At 42.4% G+C, this 19892-nt stretch overlaps 1 protein-coding gene across 2 annotated transcripts in view; it reads right to left on the bottom strand.

Annotated features, from left to right (window-relative positions):
* APPL2 (adaptor protein, phosphotyrosine interacting with PH domain and leucine zipper 2) overlaps positions 1 to 19892 on the bottom strand; it is a 52454-nt gene that overhangs the window by 24391 nt on the left and 8171 nt on the right. Inside the window, exons 1-7 of one of the 2 annotated variants that reach the window (XM_081249074.1) lie at positions 18874 to 18954; positions 10862 to 10921; positions 10242 to 10313; positions 5216 to 5303; positions 2070 to 2111; positions 1895 to 1953; positions 617 to 763 (exon numbers count right to left, since the gene is read on the bottom strand). In XM_081249074.1, coding sequence (XP_081105200.1) covers positions 617 to 763; positions 1895 to 1953; positions 2070 to 2111; positions 5216 to 5303; positions 10242 to 10313; positions 10862 to 10921; positions 18874 to 18915 — 510 coding nt within the window. In that variant the 5' untranslated portion in view covers positions 18916 to 18954. Of the gene's footprint in view, positions 1 to 616; positions 764 to 1894; positions 1954 to 2069; positions 2112 to 5215; positions 5304 to 10241; positions 10314 to 10861; positions 10922 to 18873; positions 18955 to 19892 lie in introns of those variants that run through there. The other variant, XM_081249073.1, reaches the window with a different exon arrangement.

The following is a 19892-nucleotide window of genomic DNA, read 5'->3' as shown; positions in this document are numbered from 1 at the left end:
AGGGTGAGGGCTAGTGCTGCACGGTCAAGGGCCCATCCCCAAAACTGGAGCCTCCCTGCAAACAAACGTTCAGTAGCCCACGAAATGGGAGGAAGAAGCCGGATAAGTATTCTACAGAGACTTCATCAGGCAGTGACAACATTTCCCCACGCCCCAGATGCCAAGGTGCCAGCAATAACCTCAGCAACGTGTCTTTAAAGAAGAGCGCAGCTGAGGGTGACCCTTACCACACCGAGCAGCAAAGGATCGTGCGGAGTCCTGGGGTGTAGGCCTAGCTCCACCAACCTGGGAGCCAGCTGCTTCTCAGAAAACTGGACCAGGCCTGGCTTTCATTTGAATCTGACACAAAGGGTCATGCCAGCTCCTCCCCATAGGAGTCTTGGGATCAAAGCCATCATTTCCTGCACATATAGCCTAGTAAGTCCAACTAGTGATGACCCAGCCCCTCTGGAAGCTCTCCAAGTGCTGGATCTCAGAAATTTCCAGGGAGGCTGTGCACCTGTGTTTCTTTCTCTGATGATGCTTCAGTATCTCCTAAGGGCTATGTCAGCAGAATGCCATGCTGTTCTCCACAGCTGCCTTAGGTCTGACGCCTCAGGGAAAGGGATCACCCTACCTGTCCGTGGGCAAAGCCTAGCATGGGCTCCATCATGGCCACTCGCTTTCTGTACTGCAGCGCGTTGAGAGCACAGTAGTACTGAAGGGATGAAAGGTGCTGTTTCCGCCGGGCAGCTGCCACCTCCTTTACAATTTCAGTCTTCACCTGGTTAAAAGGGGAAAGGAAAACAAACATCAAGCTGTCCAAAGCAAGTGGCAATTCTGTAAGAGCATGCAACTTCAAAACATGTTTGTTTATTCATTAGAACAATTTTTGTGACAAATAAAAAACAGATGAGATTCCACCTCAAGTTTTTTAAAAATCCAAATTAAAAATACCAAATTAATGGCATCTCAGCGTTTGTGAGGCTGCACTGGGGTGAAGACAATACTTTCTGCTGGTAGCACTACAAAGAGCTACAATCCTTTAGGAAAACAATATGGCAGCATGCATTCAAAGCCATAAATATTTTGGTTCACTCATAAGACTGTACTCCCAGGAAATCATGGAACAGAAGTAAAAGCTATATGCCTGAAAATATTCGATATTATCTATAGCAGCTAAAAAGCTAGAGAGCATGAGTTAAAAAATCAGGGCAAGGAGTTCAAGTGCCCAAGAATATGTGTGTCAGATAACCATATGAGCTATCAAGCTTAAGTTAGAATCGTTATGTGATTATCATTTTACAATGGTTCCAAGTTGACATTTAATAAACCAGTTTGAAAAAAGCTAGAACAGAGAAGAAGTCTACTTATGAGATTTGGAATAAATCTTTTAAAAATCCAGGGACTTCCCTGGTGGCACAGCGGTTAAGAACTGCCTGCCAATGCAGAGGACACAGATTCGATCCCTGGTCCGGGAAGATCCCACATGCTGCGGAGCAACTAAGCCCGTGTGCCACAACTACTGAGCCTGTGCCCCAGAGACCGCAAGCCACAACTACTGAGCCTGCGTGCTGCAATTACGGAAGCCTGCACGCCTAGAGCCCGTACTCCACAAAAAGAGAAGCCACCACAATGAGAAGCCCATGCACCACAACCAAGAGTAGCCCCTGCTCGCTGCAACTAGAGAAAGCCCGTGTGCAGCAATGAAGACCCAACGCAGCCAAAAATAAATAAATAAATATATATATATATATATATATATATATATATATATATATATATATTTTTTTAATCCATGTACAGGAGAAAAAAAGAATTCATCAGGACACCCTCAATGCCACAAATTCACAATAGGGAAACATAAAAGGAGCTTAAGTAAATGAAGTGAAAAATGGAAAGCAGGTATTCATACCTTTTCATTCTCCTTTTTTTTAGGAAGCCTGCTATATTTTGCCATTGAGAGGTCATGCTCTAAAAATAAAGAGATATTTTAGCACCTAGATGGGCTGAAAGGCAAGAACATTCATTCAGCATCTCTTCCCACAGACATACTAAACTCACATACCAAGAACAGAGAAGATGCTTACCATTGCTGGCGAGTCCAAAAAGATCCTTTAAAGTGCTTACTTCTGAACAAGAGAAAAGAAACATCTTAAAGCAAAGAAAAATAAAATATGCTAACCCAGAGCTCTGTGCTTTCCCAAGAAAATAAAGCTATGTGCGTGGAAGGGGGTAGCTCCACCAGCACCCTTGGGTCCTGGTGCCTGGGGATGCTTGTTTTAATGAAAGAAATCTGAAGCAATCTAGTATACTGTACTTGCAACAAGCCAACACCAATAAATATTACCCCATGTGGGTGCCACACCCATCATGCACAAAGATGGCTTAACAAAGTCTAAGACCAAAAAAACAAAAAGTTAGTGAGAGCAATGACTGTCCAAGGTTAAAAATTTAAAAACACAGAGATATTTAAAAGGAAGTGACACTTTCTACGATTCTAAAACAACCCATTTTTACTTTGTCAAACAGAGCAAAGCATTTTCACATCTTCTACACTGTTTTTCGATTTGTCTCAAAACTGCCTCCAGCTTTTAAATTTCTCTTCACATTTTTCTTACTCTTTCTGATATGGGGCTGCTTTCTGCCTTTCTATTCTTTAATTTTTCATTTCTTTCTCATCTTCTACTTCCTGTTGGAGCAGTTTTAGAGTTTGTTCCTCATCAATTTTAAATAGCTTCCTAAATAACTCTTGTATTGTCTTCATTCAGATTATGTACTTATATTGGTGGGTAAATGAAAAAGGCAACAAAATGTAAAATAAAACACCACTCCCACTACTGGGCATATACCCTGAGAAAACCATAATTCAAAAAGAGTCATGTACCACAATGTTCACTGCAGCTCTATTTACAATAGCCAGCACATGGAAGCAACCTAAGTGTCCATCGACAGATGAATGGATAAAGAAGATGTGGCACATAAATACAATGGAATATTACTCAGCCATAAAAAGAAATAAAATTGAGTTATTTGTAGTGAGGTGGATGGACCTAGAGTCTGTCATACAGAGTGAAGTTAAGTCACAAAGAGAAAAACAAATACCGTATGCTAACACATATATATGGAATCTAAAAAAAAAAAAAAGGTTCTGGTGAACCTAGGGTCAGGACAAGAATAAAGATGCAGACATAGAGAATGGACTTGAGGACACACGGAGGGGGAAGGGTAAGCTGGGACGAAGTGAGAGAGTGGCATGGACATATATACACTACCAAATGTAAAATAGCTAGTGGGAAGCAGCTGCATAACACAGGGAGATCAGCTCGGTGCTTTGTGACCACCTAGAGGGGTGGGATAGGGAGGGCGGGAGGGAGGGAGATGCAAGAGGGAGGAGATATGGGGATATATGTATATGTACAGCTGATTCACTTTGTTATAAAGCAGAAACTAACATACCATTGTAAAGTAATTATACTCCAATAAAGATGTTAAAAAACAAAAGCAAAACAAACAAACAAAAAACACCACTAAGCAGAGGGGATGCCAGATTCTAATTTGGTTCTGATTTTGACTCAGGTATGACCCAAGCCAAACACTTCAAATTTCTGTCTTGGTGTCAGCAGAAAAGTATACCTTGATTAACTTTTTTCATAGATACTAAGAGCTTCTCCTTTTAGTACTACTAGACAGTTTTATTTTCTTAAAAAAAAAATCATTATCTTGGGTAAATACTACTAATCCACAAGTTGAGCCCTTTTGGACTAACAAAGGCCACATCACCAACACTACTGGGCATTCTCAATCCTAGGTTCCTATAAACAAACCTGAAAGACATCCATCTGACAACACAAGTCTTAGGGGGTAATTATTTTGTTTCTAAAAGACTTGGAGTTTGGTTTTTAAATGATATCCCCGCACATTTCTAATGTTTTCATTTAGAGAAAATCTTTTTTAAAAATGCACTCAATGAGGCTTTCAGTTACTACTGGATAATCAGCACATGACCGCATTTAAGTTTGGGTTTTACATGCGATTACAGATGAGCAACACTAAAGAACACTAAAAACCCTGCTCAGTCAAGGTTTCTCTTTATACAAGCTGACATATTATTTAGTAAGTTTTATTTATCAAGTGTTAGTGCTGTCCCTCTGCCCTTGGGTACAGTTTATGCCAGTTCTACTGTTTCCCCCATAGGCTTCAGGTGACATGATCACAGGGGATCTCAAAGTGAGGGGAAAAAAAGCTTCATATTTAAGATTTGGCCTTCCATTTACTGCATCTTTTCTGCCTAAAAAGAAAGTTTTAAACTTCCTGTTTTTAAACAGGAAGTACTATACTGAACAACAGATCTTTCAGCACTCAGGTTTAGACTTTTTTGGTCTGCAATGTTTTATAATCGGTGTTCTAGAAAATACAATTCTTTATTCTCTAGGCAATGAATATTTTCAATGAAATAAGAAAGGACAAAAGGACTAGAAAATCTGCATTCCCTTTTGTAATATCAACTAAGTTTTTTCAAGATTATTTATTTTTTATATTTAGTTTTTGACTACCTTGATTTCAAGTGATATAAAATTATTCTAAAGCTTTATTTTAGTTGAAGAGCCAAAATTAATCCAGAAGATCAACTAGGCTCTCTGAACTAGTCACAGATACTCCCACTCACTAAAATGGAGCTCCATCAGAACAGGGACCCTATCTACCTGGTTCACAGCTGTACCCCCAGAGTCTAGCACAGATAAAGCATGGTCCCCACTCTGTCCTTTCCTCTCCAAGCCTCCCACTTTACATTCCAAAGTGTTCATGGCTCCCCAAGAACAGCATGCCTTTACACATGTCCCCGAACCTGTAATATAAGCCTTGCCGTCTTTGTCTACTTGGTAAACATTTATTTATCAAAACCCAGCTCAGAGATCTTCTTCTTCTCTGGGAAGCCTTCCCTGGCACCTCACCCTCAAAGGGTAATCACGCCCTTCTGTGTGCCATTTCTGTTCCTTGTACATCTCTGTCCTGCTGCCCTCATCACATAATATTACAGTTGTCTGCTTCCAAGTCTGTTTTCTTATTGGCCTGTGACTTCCTTTAGGTGAGCCAAGAACATAGCGAAGATTTAATAAAAGCTGAAAAAGAGGGCATTTCTCAATGATCCACACACTTAAAGAAATAACTGCAGTAAAAATTACTATTAAATGAATATTCTTAAAGTATATGGCACTGAACTCAGTTACTTTACCTGTAAGATCCTTTTCTCGAAACTGTATAATAGGTAGAACCATTGTGTCTGCCAACTGTTTAGCCAGCTCTGTATGGAGAACATTAAGCTGAAAGAAAGAAAAATCTACTGAAGAAAATTATACCCACTATTACTGACACTGTCTTATTTCACTGAGGGATCACACTGAACACATCCATGTGGTTAAGGAGCTCAGTTAAACTTCCTTAGCAAATAAATACCCTTCATAAAGCAGTAAATGACATAAGCTGAGAGGTATTAAAAACGAAACGCAAGTTTCTAACTGACCGCGGCATCGGTTGAGTTTGCTAAAGAGCCTCCGAGCCCACAGTTATTGTTTGTTAACTGTGCGAACTGTGGCTCCGCGTTCTTGATGCGAGCCACACCCGCCCGGAGAGGGAGAAAGCTTTGGTGTGCTGGCAGCAGGGGTCGGCACTTTGCCGGGCCTCTGTGTGCTCTCTCACTCTCAGAGGGGGCTGAAGTCACCCCTGAAAGACAGGCCTGCTGGGAACCTACTAACCCTGCAACTACAGACACTGGGGCCCTGGGAATTGCTCTGGAGAAAGAATGTTCCCCGCAGAAATAACTCAGCCAGATTTCAGACCTTCCTAAGCACAAGAAAGCTGTATTCAAACGTGCTCCTCCTCACTGGATCATTTTAACAGTCCTTGATTCGTTCTCCCCTTCTACCTCAAGGCCTTAACTAAATCCTGTCTTTGTAAATCGTCTAGGAGAAATAAAAATTATCACCATCAGCACTACCAGTTTTGAGCTCTTTCTGTGTGCCACCTTTACCTGCTTTATACCACTTAGTTCCCACCTACTCTGTTAGATGGGTGTTATTATCCTCATTTTTACAGGAGGGCAAATAAATCTCCAAATCCAGGCAGCAACTAAGTGACACAGCTGGGATTTTAATCCTGGGCTACTGGGATCCAAAATCCATGCTCTTTCCAACACACTGTCTGGGATATAGAGTTTGTCTTTCACGCTCGCAAAGCTGCCAAAACTTTAAACATGTGGTAGTCAGTAATGAACACAGTGGAAGGCCCAGACTTCCAGATATTATGAGGATGCTCTGGGATTCCTGCTGGGTGTATAAGGGGAAATCACCCAGCAGTCATCTTGTGGAGTAAACATTTGGCAAAGTTTTCTTTCAGCAGTGATAGCAGTCACATGTCCGAATCCCCTTCTGCACACGGATCTCCCCCCAACAGATCTGGTCCTTCAGGGTTGTGCTTGCAGAGGCTGCTCTGACAAGCTTAAAGACTGGTTTCAGGTCAACCATCTGTCAGGCCAGGGAGTGACAGGCCAAGAAGTCAATGTTCTCCCTATCTTTCAATCAAGCCAAAGAATGGCAGCTTTTTCTGTGGGGAACACATGAAGACAGCCATGCCAAAAAATGCATTAGGATATAATGTGTTAACTACTTTTCCTGAATAACTTCAATAAGAAATGTACTTTTTTTTTTTTACTAACAGTTAATTAGATAAATTGGCTCTGCGCCGAATGCTCTGATATAATTATTTCATTTAACCTTTATAACAGCCTAATTATGTGGGCTGTCCTGCTACTGCCATTTACAGATGAAAAAAAACAAAACTCAGAGAGGTTAAATGGTTTTCTTTCCAGTGGTTATGCACTTCAAGAATGGCAAATTTCCTAGCTACTCTACTACTGCTTCTTAAGGATCAAGTGGTCTGTGTCACCAACTTTTTGCCTTGGGGCTTTGAGAGGTAAGGGATAATCACTTCCAAACACAGCACCTTTGCTGAGGAGAGTGCGAAGAGCACAGACCACCTCTTGGCACTTCAGTATCGTCACACGGAAAATGGGTATAACAGCATCTTCCTTGCATGGCTCTTTTGACGATAAAACAAAACATGAATAGGAAACACTCAGGGCAGAGGGCCTGACACATACTGGGCAATAAAATCCATAACGTCAAAGATTTCCTGTCTCAGATGCACTAAAAGGAAGTAATCTAGAAACCTTGCTTTTGGTACAATCACCAAGGACAAAAAATCTCTGTATGCCTAGGACATCGAATACCTGAATCCAATGCATTCTATTAAATATAAGCAATACAAATCTCTACTTTTAGTTGGATTTTTCAATTTCTGAGTCAAATTACTTCTCTTGAAAAATTTTCAACCTGATGCAGGCCCACCTTTTGAGAAAACCACCTCAAAAGCTACTCTGCTCTTCCCACCCGAGTTAACTGCTTTCACTGGCTTAGGTCTTGACATCAAGAGGCTTGTTTAAAAACTCACAGTGTTAAGCTTCCAGGAGGCCATGACACTGCCTTTAAATCACAATTCTAGGCTTCCATCCTTTTGGAATGATTCACTCCCCACTAAAGGAACTGTCATTAGCTAATAGGCAAGTGAAAAGATGCTCGACATGGCTAATTGTTAGAGAAATGCAAATCAAAACTACAATGAGGTATCACCTCACACCGGTCAGAATGGCCATCATTAAAAAGTCTACAAATACTAAATGCTGGAGAGGGTGTGGAGAAAAGGGAACCCTCTTACACTATTGGTGGGAACGTAAATTGGTGCAGCCACTATGGAAATCAATATGGAGGTTCCTTAAAAAACTTAAAAATAGAGTTACCATATGACCTAGCAATCCCAATCCTGAGCATATATCCACAGAAAACTCTAATTCAAAAAGATACATGCACCCCAGTGTTCACAGCAGCACTATTTACGTGGCCAAGACACGGAAGCAACCTAAGTGTCCACTGACAGATGAATGGATAAAGATGTGGTATGTATGTATACACACACACACACACAATGGACTACTACTCAGCCATAAAAAAGAATGAAATAATGCCATCTGCAGCAACATGGATGGACCTGGAGATTACCATAAGTGAAGTTAAGTCAGAGAGAGAAAAACAAATATCATATGATATTACTTATACATGGAATCTAAAACATGATACAAATGAACTTATTAACAAAACAGAAACAGACTCACAGACATAGAAAGCAAACTTATAGTTTCCAAAGGGGAAGAGGGGAAGAATAAATTAGGAGTTTTGGATTAGCAGATACAGCCTACTATATATAAAGTAGATAAACAACATGGTCCTACTGTATAGCACAGGGAACTATATTCAATATCGTGTACTAAACTATAACAGAAAAGAATATGAAAAAAAGATACATATATCTGAATCACTTTGCTGTACACCAGAAACTAACATTGTAAATCAACTATATTTCAATAAAAAATTAATTCAAAAAAAAGAATCATCATTCCCACCCATGAAAATACAGCTCTGAGTAAATATCTTAAAGTAGAAATCCTGGTTTAGGGTTTTGACAATAATCACATTTCCTGAGCAAATCTCCTCTAGTCAAGAAAACACATAAATTCAGTGGGTGTAGACTACTGTTTCTCCCCCTGGGTTATTCATTCACTGTTAATTAAGAAAAATTCTTCTCCCCACCTACAAAAAAATTTACTTTCTACTCCTCTCTAATTCCATTTTCCATTCATCCTCCTCCTCTTCTGGAATAGATATGCATCCATATTATCACACACTTCAAAGAGCCACAGCAGTGGGATAGAGGACAAAGTTCACAAGGAAGTGGACAGTTTGCATCTATATCCCCAGTGCCTAGAATTGCATCTGCTAAATAGCAGGTGGTCAGTAAATGTTTGTTGAATGAATAATGCCTCAATGAACTGATCTGTTGAATGAATGAACAGGCAATTGGTACAATTTCATATGAACGTTAGTTTCTCATTTTATGAACTGAAGATAGCGTTACGTTCATATCAATGACTGCACAGTGAAATGGCATCTGTACATTGCCTTTTTTGCTTATTCTCTATGATGATATTCTACTGTAGGTACTACACACTCCTTGGAAGATGAAACAGGTCCTACCTACCTAATCTGGCAGAGGGTTCTGCCCAACACCAGTAGCATCTGAGCTCATGTTTTTTTTTTTTTTTTTTTTTTTTTTTTTTTTTTTTTTTTTTCTGTATGCGGGCCTCTCACTGTTGTGGCCTCTCCCGTTGCGGAGCACAGGCTCCAGACGCGCAGGCCCAACGGCCATGGCTCACGGGCCCAACCGCTCCGCGGCATGTGGGATCTTCCCAGACCGGGGCACGAACCCGTGTCCCCTGCATCGGCAGGCGGACTCTCAACCACTGCGCCACCAGGGAAGCCCTGAGCTCATGTTTTTTACAATTAGGATTTATGTACTTTTTGTATAACAATACCTGCTTTTCACAAATATTCCGAATGTATTAGACAATATAGCTACAAAAACAGTTGTAAGAAATTTCTCTGTAGTGGGTTGAATCACACTCCCCCCAAAGATATGTTTATACAAAACACCATGTGAATATTTGGGAAAAGGGTCTTTGCAGATTCAATAAAGGGTCTCAAAATAAGACCATCCTGGGTTATCCTGGTGGGCCCTAAATCCACTGACAAGAGTTCTTATAAGAAGAAAAGACACAGACAGAAGAGAAAAAACACGAGGGTGGCGTGGGGAGAGAAGGCCATGTGAAGTCAGGGGCAGAGATTAGAGTTATGCTGCCACAAGCCAAGGAACACCCAGAGTCACCAGATGTTGGAAGAAGCAAAGAAGGATACTCCCCTAGATACTTTGGAGGGAACGTGGTACTACCAACAACTTGATTTCATACTTCAGGCCTCCAGAGCTGTGAGAGAATAAACTTCTATTGTTTTAGGCCACCTACTTGTAATTTTATTACAGCAGCCCTGAGAAACTAATTCTCCCTCCTTAGGAAACTGAATTCTTAGAAGTCTTTCTTTCAGTCTATTGTTCATATATACCAAAGCCTTTCCCCTCAAACCAGAAACAAATGGAACAGCATACAACCTCTTTTATGAAATGAACCTTGGAAGATAAGGTTGAGATACCTTCTCAGATATTTAAGTAGATATCTAAAAATAAAAAGTGGGCCAGAGTAAAGATGAAAGAAAGTTCAAAAAAGAATCAAATAAAATTTTGCCATGTGGCTATCTTACCTCATCCACCACTTTGGAAAAATAGTGGAGTGTAGAAATTACTTCTTCATCGCCTTTGCCAAGAGCAAAATTCTATGACCAAAGAAGAAGAGTGGCAGGTGTTAACGGAATGCTAGGGAATTCAGCACTATAGCATTACCCCACAATACCCTGCCCTCCACCTCGACTTCCTCTTTTCCCCCAAGAGCACATCATGTCAGAGCATCTGACTGCAGAGAACTAGAGCTCTCCCCTTGTTCTGCTCCAGCCACACAGTCAACCGCCCTCCCCAGGCTATTCCTTTGTCGGTCATCACCCTTCTGTTTAGATATAATGGTATCTTTCAGTTTATTTCCTGGAATTCTTAGTGTTGATTCACTTGTAGTCCCTCGGAAAATATGAACCCTCAGAGCAGCTGATTACTTCTGTAGGCTAATAAGAATACATCATAAAGACTTTGGGATAATCATCAGAATTTATCAGTGGATAGGAAAAGGCAAGATGAAAGAAAAAATGGAAATTGCCTATGGAAAAAAAGAAAGGAAGGAAGGTCTCTGAAGGTTGCCTCTAGAGAATTCCTTTATAAGAACTCCGCTTGAGTCCTAAGCACAGCATTATATGCCACATATATATCAAGTTACCTGTTTTTCATATGCCAGCAGTTGCTTAGAAAGCTGTTGAGTAGCCAGGCACATTTCATTCTGTAGGGAGAAGAGAAAAGCAAGTAAGATTTGTCCAGTGCATACGCAGTCACTGAAAAATGCCACCTCAGAGAATCACTTAAACATAATATGTATGTATCTGTAAAATAATAAAATATTTTGTTCAGAAATTATTTGGAAAACAAGACCAAAACAAATGAAAAGGTTAAAGCTTGCTTTTTCCTCCCCATCATTTATAAACTGATGCTCCTTCTGGTCATTCAGTCAGTAAACAAATGTAGTGAACAACTAACATGTGCTAAACCTCCAGCAAAGACGTGGTCCCTGCCCTCATGGGGTTTACTGGGGAAGCAGACACTAAAAAATAGTTACAAGCATGACGAGAACCACAAAGGAAATACTGCGTGCAGTAGGAGGCTCTGACTGGACCATCTGCATATGGTCCTCAAGAAGACCATGGAAGAGATGTTTTAAGCAGACCCCTGGAGAAAGACCAGGAGCTAGCCATGGGGATGAGCTTTCCAGAAGGAGGGACAAGCATGTAGTAAAAGCACCCTGCCTGTCTGAAGAGCTATAAAGCAGGGCATAGCTGGAGCATGGGGTGCAAGGCGTGGAAATGAGACAAGCCTGGCAACACAGGCAGAGCAAGGGCATGCGGGGCTCCATGGCCCAGTTGCAGACTTTAAGTGCAGTGGGAATTTAAGCAACATTATGACACAGTCAGATTCTACCAAACTTATAGCACTAGGTCAGTAATGATGGATGGTAACACAGAAGCACAGCTACAATGCCTGGGAAGGCCCTTTCTGTGCTGTTTTTCACTGGCCAATACTGTCCACTTTCTTCTTCTTCTCATATTTATCCCTCTGATCTCCGGCTACACAGCAGCTGTCTACCACTATCCTCCCATCATCAACACATCCAGCCTAGAAAACGTGTCTTACGTTTCTAAAGCTCAGTTAAGGATTCTTTTTAGGTTCAGGGTGTATTCCTAAGAGAGGGAGGGAGCTACTGGGTCTCACCTGGAGCAGATAAGGGGCGGGCACTGGCCAGCCTTGGCCTCCACTTCCTAATTCCCCTGGGTTTGCTGTTCCTTAGGGGTAAGGCCTGAACTCTGCAGGAGCTTGTTTTATTTTTCATGGGCCTCCTTTGCAAGACCCATCAGAGCCTAATCCTATGTTTTTTGGGCCTTCTTTGCAGATAACTGGTCAACCTGTTCCCTGACTTCCTTCATCTGCCCCAAGAAACAGCCATCAGTAGACCCTGGAATGTGGCGCACTCTCTTCTTCCCCAGAATAAAGTCAGGCAAACATAATGATAATTCCTGGCTTTGGCATCCTACTGGGGTGCCACCACTTTGAAAACTAACCAGAGCTGGCAGTCACAAAGCCAAGAGGAGGGCAAACAAACAAATCCAGAAGTACTATGTCCTGGATCTAGACAGGAGCATGCAACCATTACCTAGCACAGAGCAGGCACTCCACAAATGTTTGATGAATGAAGGAACAAACAAGGTTAGAAGATTCATATAAATTTCAAGTTTTTAAACAATACCTGGAATCACAATGTGAGGGGAGAAATACTTCCTAACCCTGTAAGGCAACATCACAGATGGTGGGAAATAAAATACAGGGTGGACAGGCATAAAGCAGTCAGCCAGGAAACAGCCACTTGACCACCTTTAGCAGTGCTGTTTTGAAGATCAGGGCGCATGGGAACAAGGGTCTTAGCCCATTCACTGAGCTGCTACCCTGCTGTATCAGAAAATCCCCATCTCCTCTTCTCTGAGTTAGCAGCAGTGCGTTTAAGATGGATTTGTTCAAGTTACCTTGGCATCTGCCTCCCCAGGCAGCCCCATGTAGATTATGATTTGCAGACCCACAGAATCATCCTAACAACAGCAGCTAACATTTACACAGCACTTAATTCATGCCAGATACCAACTAACTGCAATCCAGGCATTATGTCATTTAATTCTGACAACCCTGTCAGGCATGTTCTAATTAGTAACTCAATTTTACAGAAGAAATGGAGGCCCAGAGATGTTAGGCCACCTGCCCAAGGTCACACAGCTAGTTAGTAGCAGGGCTGGGATGTGAATTCATGTCTGTCTAAAATCCACACTCTTCAACACTACTCTCTAAGATCCCAAGTCCTGCTAAGAGAAAAGACCTGAGAAGGCCATTGCCTTAGGCTAGAGTTGACAAAATTCTCCTGTAAAAGGCTAGATAGCAATTATTTTTGGCTTATGGGACATACAGTCTCTGTCACAACACAAGAGCAGCCATAAATAATTCATGAACAAATGAGTATGGCTTCATTCCAATAAAACTTTATTTACAAAAATAAGAGGCCAGTCCAACAGATATGATAACCACCCTCCGTGCTTTCATAACAAGCAAGCGCCACAGGCTACTTGAATACTTCTCTCCTTTAGGAGGTGCTGGCAAGCACCCCACGTGTAGTGGACACACCTGCCAGGGAGCTGCTGGCATCCGACTGTGCCCAGGCCAATGGGGGGCACTCATGTGCCATGCGCACAGCTCCACTGAGGCTGAGGAAGAAGGGGCACAGCACACAACAAGGACAACTGCTTCCAAAATTCCTGTGTACAGTGGACTCTGCCGGGTCTCCCCTACAAATACTTTCTGAAAGTGCTATGTACTTCAGATGTGTGTGATTTCAGGCAGCAAGATTCTGTTCTACCAGCATGATTCCACTGGGTACAAACAATACACGTACAAAATGGCCTGTCAACTGCCCTGAAAAGAGATGAACCTCTCCTATACAGAGCACGTGACATGAAAAGTCTTTTAAACTAGACCAACTTTAATCTTACTCACACTTAATCTACTGTACACAAAGGTTTTATGAAATGCTTTACCTAATTAATACACACCCTGTGAGGTAAGCCTGCCTAATTATCTCTTCAATAAGACTTGCAAAACTGGAACTTGCGTGAAGAGTAAATATTAGCAGTAACAATAATGAAGATAGCTGCTAACATATATTGAGTCTTTTTTAGGGACCCGACATTGCTGTTAAGCATTTTTTATATATTATTACATTTAATTCTTACAAGGCACTTATGAGGTAGGGTATATTCTCACCCTCATTTTAAAAATGAGGAGAAAAAGGTTCAGAAAGGATAATATCTTTCTATAATTACACAAGTAGTAACTGGCAAGGCAACGATTCAGCTCAGATCTGTCAGACTCAAAATCCAAAGCCCAAGTGCTTAACACCATACTATTCTGATCCAAAGTCCAAAACTGTATTTAATAGTACTGTACTCAGTGAGCAGGCCTCACAGGCGCTACAGATATCAGCATAAATCCCATACTTTTCTAGCTGTAGTCCAGCAGAAGTGGTGGCCTAAAATGTAGATTCTAAATGGAGTTCTGCGAGTAAGAGTCCAACACTCTGGAAAAGCTCTCTGGTTACTATCTACGCTATTGGGTACCTCATAGGAAGCCTTAAGAGATAACCTGACGAAGGGTTTACCGACAGAATATCCTATGTTCATCAGAACTTCCCAAGGCTGGCGCCGAGGCAGAAAGACCAGTGGTTAACAAACCCGGAAGGAAAACTGAGCTCTGGGCAAAGGAATGTTTACCTTATGGTGGCACAGAGGGCTCGCTAACTGCAGCTGTCACCTGAAACCCAAAGGCCTCTGGGCAGGAATGGAGAGGCCAGGAGCAGGGGCAGAGGAAATCCACTAGAGTCCAAGTCACAGTGCAGGCACTGCTTTGATCTAGGCCAAACAATTGGCCAGAAATGTTACCGAAAGCCAAGTGGCTGAGAGTCTCATTCATCACAGCGCTACCCCAAAGCTGGGGTCAGGGGGTCGCACTGGATCAGGAGCCCCGGCGGCGGGGGGTGGGGGGGCGGCGCACAGAGGGAGCGGCGAGGAACGTGGCAAGGACACAGGCTGGAGAGCTGTGTTTGGGGCAGGCCATGTGGGGCCGCTTGCTGAGGACTCTTGACATTATTCTGCCGGCAGCAGGGAAGCCCCGAGGAACTCTGGCAGGAGAAGGACAAGGTCAGATGTGAGCAGAAGAAAAATCGTGAATGGCTGTGGTGGAAGAAGAGGATGACATGAGGGTCAGGAGACCACCTGAAGTCGAGGGAGAGAGAAAACAGGCTGAGCCCGAGCCAGAAAGTAGCAGAGATCTGCCTGGTATCGCTGAGGCAAAAACAACAGGCTAGAGTGACTGAGGAGGGAGGGGGAGTCCAAGACGAACGGACCCTAGACTGGATGACCCATGATGGCAGTGCGCCAAGCTAAGGCGCTGACAAGGGGACACAGATCTGGGAGGGACAATAAAGCGCACAGAGGGGGTGTGCCGACAGTCTGGTGGAGGTGGCCCGGATGCAGTCTTTCATTTAACACCTATTTATCAAACACTGAGCAGGGCCGTGGAAGGTGCTGGCCATTGGAGACAAAGACAATCTGCTCTCAGAGCTCACAGTGCACAGGGAGGAAAGAAAATCCCCCACTGTCCCTCGGTGCTCTGACCAACAAGAGTGCAGGGCACCTGGGCACAAGGGTGAAGGGTGCTTTGGTCCGAAGGGAGAAGAGGAAGAAAGAAAAGGTGTCAGACACCTCGGACCTGAGGTCAGTCTTAAAAGCCATTTGCCGGGAAGGCCATTTGCTAGGGCACGGGGTCCACGTGGAGTCCTGGAAGCAGGAAGGGCACAGCAACGTCTCGAGATGTGCAGAGGGCCTGGCACATTCTGGAACAGCCAAAGACGAAGCTAGAGGAGTAGGGTGAAACTCAGCTCATGAAGAGCTTTGCAGGCCTTGATGAGGAGTTTTTACCTCTGCCTTGTGGTTACAGGGAGCCACAGAAGCAGGTGAAGACAGGGAGGGAAGGGGAGGTTTGCATGTGGTAGCTCGAGAGTAAAGGATGGACTGAAGGGGAAAACAAGCCCCTGACAACAGGAAGACTGCTTAGGACGGTGCTGCAATAGCCCAGGTTGAGCTGGAAACTCCCTCTCCTCAGTGACAACAGGCAAAAGTCGTTTGGAATAAGAACCTAGAGACGAGGGCTAGAAATAGATTCTGAAATGGCCAGGCTTTGCTGAAGAAGTGACCTTGCCCAGGAAACGAGTAGAGACTAACCAGAGAAGGACTCCTGTGGAATTCTGGAGAACACCAAGACTTAAGGGGCAGCATAAGGGCGCCAGGAAAGGAGAACAATCAAGAATAGTGGGTAGAGACTCGGGACAGACACTGTCACAGGAACCAAAGAAGGACAGTTTTGAGGGGGGCATTGTTAATAGCATCGGGTGCTGCCTAGGATGGAGGGTGGAGAGAGGCTATGAACCAGGCATTAAGCAGCCTGTGCTGCCAGCGGGGGACGGAGCCCAGACTGAGGTGCCTGAGGAGCAAATATCAACTACGCAGTGAGGAAGTGAGGTATGTACAGACTGCTCCTTCAGGAAGGTCAAGATCAGTGGACCAAGCTTCTATTTAACCCAAGTAGCAGACCCAGGGTACACTGCTACTATAACTACTATTATTCGAAGGCTTAGAAGGTGGTTATGTTAACAGTGAGCACTTCGTGCCAGGGACTGATCTTATACTTCACAGGTATTAGTTCTAATAACAACCTATGAGGTGGGTAGTATCATGGCCTCTGTTTAACCAACAAGGAAACTCAGGCAATCACGTGACTTGCCCAAGGTCACAGAGCAAGTGGCCAAGACTGGAACTCAGATCTGATGCATCTAAGGTCACACACTTAACCTCATACCTAGTGAATAAGCCTGGCCCAGAATAACCTTCCATACTGATCTGAAAGCCTTCGATGCCAGAATGGGGGAAGGCTGTAGATCCCACATGCAAATCAAATGCAAAAACTCAGGTCTTTGAAGTTGCTTCCAGAAACCACTCAGGGGCTCTCTACTCCCGAATGCCTTAAGCTACACACATATTTCTCTGTCCCTGTCATAGAAACCTCAATTTGACTGTTTTTGAGAGCTGTTAAAATGCACTGATTGAAACCATTATGGATAAAAACTAATTAAACAAGGGAAGTTACTCTGGGATACAAAAAGGAGCTGGCTCCCATCCATAACACACTACAAAGCTGTTAGGCTGGTAAGTGTGGGTGTTCTATGGTGACAAGAACAACCTTTGAAGACTCCCACTTCCTTAGCCTCTGCTGCCATTTCTAGAGACCAGTATGTCAAAAGAGTACAGCACAGGGGTTCAGAGTGAGAGTGGAGGTTTTGGAGTCAAAGACCTGAGTTCAAATTCTGTTCCTGCCACTCATCAGCTGTGTGACCACAGGCGAGTTACATAACCTCTCTTATATAATAATACCTCTCCTTTATTGTGAAAGCTAAATGAGATTACACACAGGCGGTGCCTTGCCTAGTGTGTGGTATGTTTATGTGCCTAATAATATCTTTATTATTAAAATATACAGTTGTCATCCTGTCTGCCTCCTAAATCCTTCTCTCTCCCCTATCACAAGCTCACACTCCTGGATGCCCACTACTCTGTTTCCCAAGAGGAACATTAACTTATTTAGCTTGATATCTATATATATTATCATTTCTAAAGAAAAATATTTTCTTCTTTATAATACCAAATGTATGCATATCTTCCCTTCAAAGTATTTTACTCCTATCCCCTCCCACGGTCTCACACCAGTTTGAAAAGATACTACTCCCAACTCCAATGTGGGCTTTTACATTTTAGGATCAGAAGTTCTGCACTCCCAAAGGTCTGGTTCAGAGCAGCTGCAGAGATGAGACTGTGTTTGTGTAAGCCTGCTTTGCTGAAAGGAAGTGAGAGAGCCTGAACCATGGTTCTCACTTCGAAAAATTCCATCCAAAATGTACTTAAAAAAATCAACAAAACAAACAAAAAATTCCATCCAGACTGAAGGCACCAACTACAGAGGCTTGTCATCTTTTGGAGGAGAAGGACAGGTTCCAGGAGATGCCAGGTTTCACTAGTACTGCTAGGAACATCATTTGACCTTCCCGTTTTCTCAATACAATGTCTGAGAGGAGAAGTAAGAAATTTACGTAAGTAAATTTCATTGTAAGACCCTAAAAAATCCATTTCGAAAAGATTTTTAAAAATTTTAACCTCTCTAGGAAAGAAACAAAATCACGGTAGATATACAGAATCAAAACAAGTATATCAAATGTATTAAATGCAAAATTTGAGCAGATTTTACTGAATAAGTATACCCATGCATCTATTCAGACACTACAGAAGTTTTAAATTTAGTCAACAGTTTGAAAGATAGCAGAGCTTTCTAAGTAACCCGTCTCTTGCTGCATGAGAAGTGTGTACGGCTTCCTTCATTCAGATGACCCATGATGGAGTACTCAGTTCCCCCATGTGCAAAGGCACATCTGACAATTAGGAGACCAGATGTGACCAGGGACTGCTGTAAAATGCTGAAAACAGCTTATAGCCTATAGCTTCATTCTATTGCTTAAGCCAAATAAAATTTCAAATCTCCTCCAAACTAGCCAAAATCAGCAAAACTGTTCACAGAACTTTCCTCTAGTTTTTTTTTACTCTTCCTCTTTCTAAAACTAAGGTCCAAACAGTATTCACCATATCAGAATCCAGAAACTTACCATGTGGCCTGATTTTAAGTATCTTTTATGAACATTTATCAGCAGCATAAATCTTGTTTAAAAAATATAATAATGAAAAACATCTTACTAAGTGCCTCTGTTTTTAAAAATGAAATTATAAAACTCTATTAATGTAATTTAACACGTCTAGGTGTAAAATATTTAAGGAAGAATGTTAAATAAAACCAGGAAAACATAACTTGGGGGAAAAAGTTGAATGAAAACATTGGTAACTCTTTTCCTTCTTTCTTTTTTTCTCTTTCTTCCCACCCTCATACATACATATAAACAAACTGAGCAAAGAGGAGTTAGAAAGTTTTCTTTTGAATTTGATTGAAAAGAATCAAAACATGTTCAAATAAACCTGAAACACAACCGACCCTGACCCAGCCGATCTGAATGCCACTGACCACTGCTTGCATCTGTCACTGAGTTGGCAGCGCTAGCCAGACGTTCTTGCTAGCTTCTGCTGCAGGAAATGCCGAGGCAGAAGGAAGGGCTTCTGCCAGTAACCCATGTGATGATCGTGTGACGTGAAGTAAAAGCTGGTTACAGCCTCTTGGAATGCAAGACCCGCTTAATTTTGGCAAAATGTAGTGTTCTGGCTCAAAAGAAAAAAACGCATAAGAGAGCATCTGGACATCTCCAAGTAAATGATTCTGACAGACATGGAAAGGCAGAACAGAGACTCTTGGGAGTGGCGGAGTCACAGTCCGTAAGTCTTGGGACTCTTAAACATGAGACAAATCATTTAATAACAATATTCAAACTACTAAAGAGCAGGTATAAGCTCAGTAAAAAATTTTCTGTTCTCTTAAATTGTGAATAGTTAGGGAAAAATACAAAAACATGTAATAGAAATAAATAGGGCTTTTAAAAAATCGACAAAGTATGTCCCAGTTTTTAAATGTTTTACCTAAACAAACGAGCAAAATCACAAATGAGCGCATGATTCTTTTGGTCGTTAAAATTAGTTCCAATTAATCAAGTTACACTTCTATAATACAGTAGTTTGCAAATATCTATCTCCAGCCTGAACTCTGGATCTGAACTTTCAACAAGATCTCTTTCCCCACTCTTATGTCCCATGGACACCTCAAAATCAGCCTCTCAAGAAAGAATTAAGGGGAATTCCCTGGCGGTTCAGTGGTTAGGACTCTGCACTTTCACTGCCAAGGGCCCAGGTTCAATCCCTGGTCAGGGAACTAAGAGCCTGCAAGCCATGGTGCGACCAAAAAAAAAAAAAGGAAAGAATTAAGATTGACATCCCTGCCATTCCTGCCACTGCCCCCCCCACACACACCCTGCTCCTCTTCCTGTATTCTCCCAACTATGCACCCTGTTATTGAAGTCAAAGACGTGGGCATCACTCTTGATTCATCCTTCACCCACCCAACCC

Source organism: Mesoplodon bidens, assembly GCF_964165515.1.
Source record: "Mesoplodon bidens genome assembly, chromosome: 11".
Taxonomy (NCBI): Eukaryota; Metazoa; Chordata; class Mammalia; order Artiodactyla; family Ziphiidae; genus Mesoplodon; species Mesoplodon bidens.
Note: the sequence above shows the minus strand (reverse complement) of the source record. Positions and strands in the feature narration are given on the sequence as shown.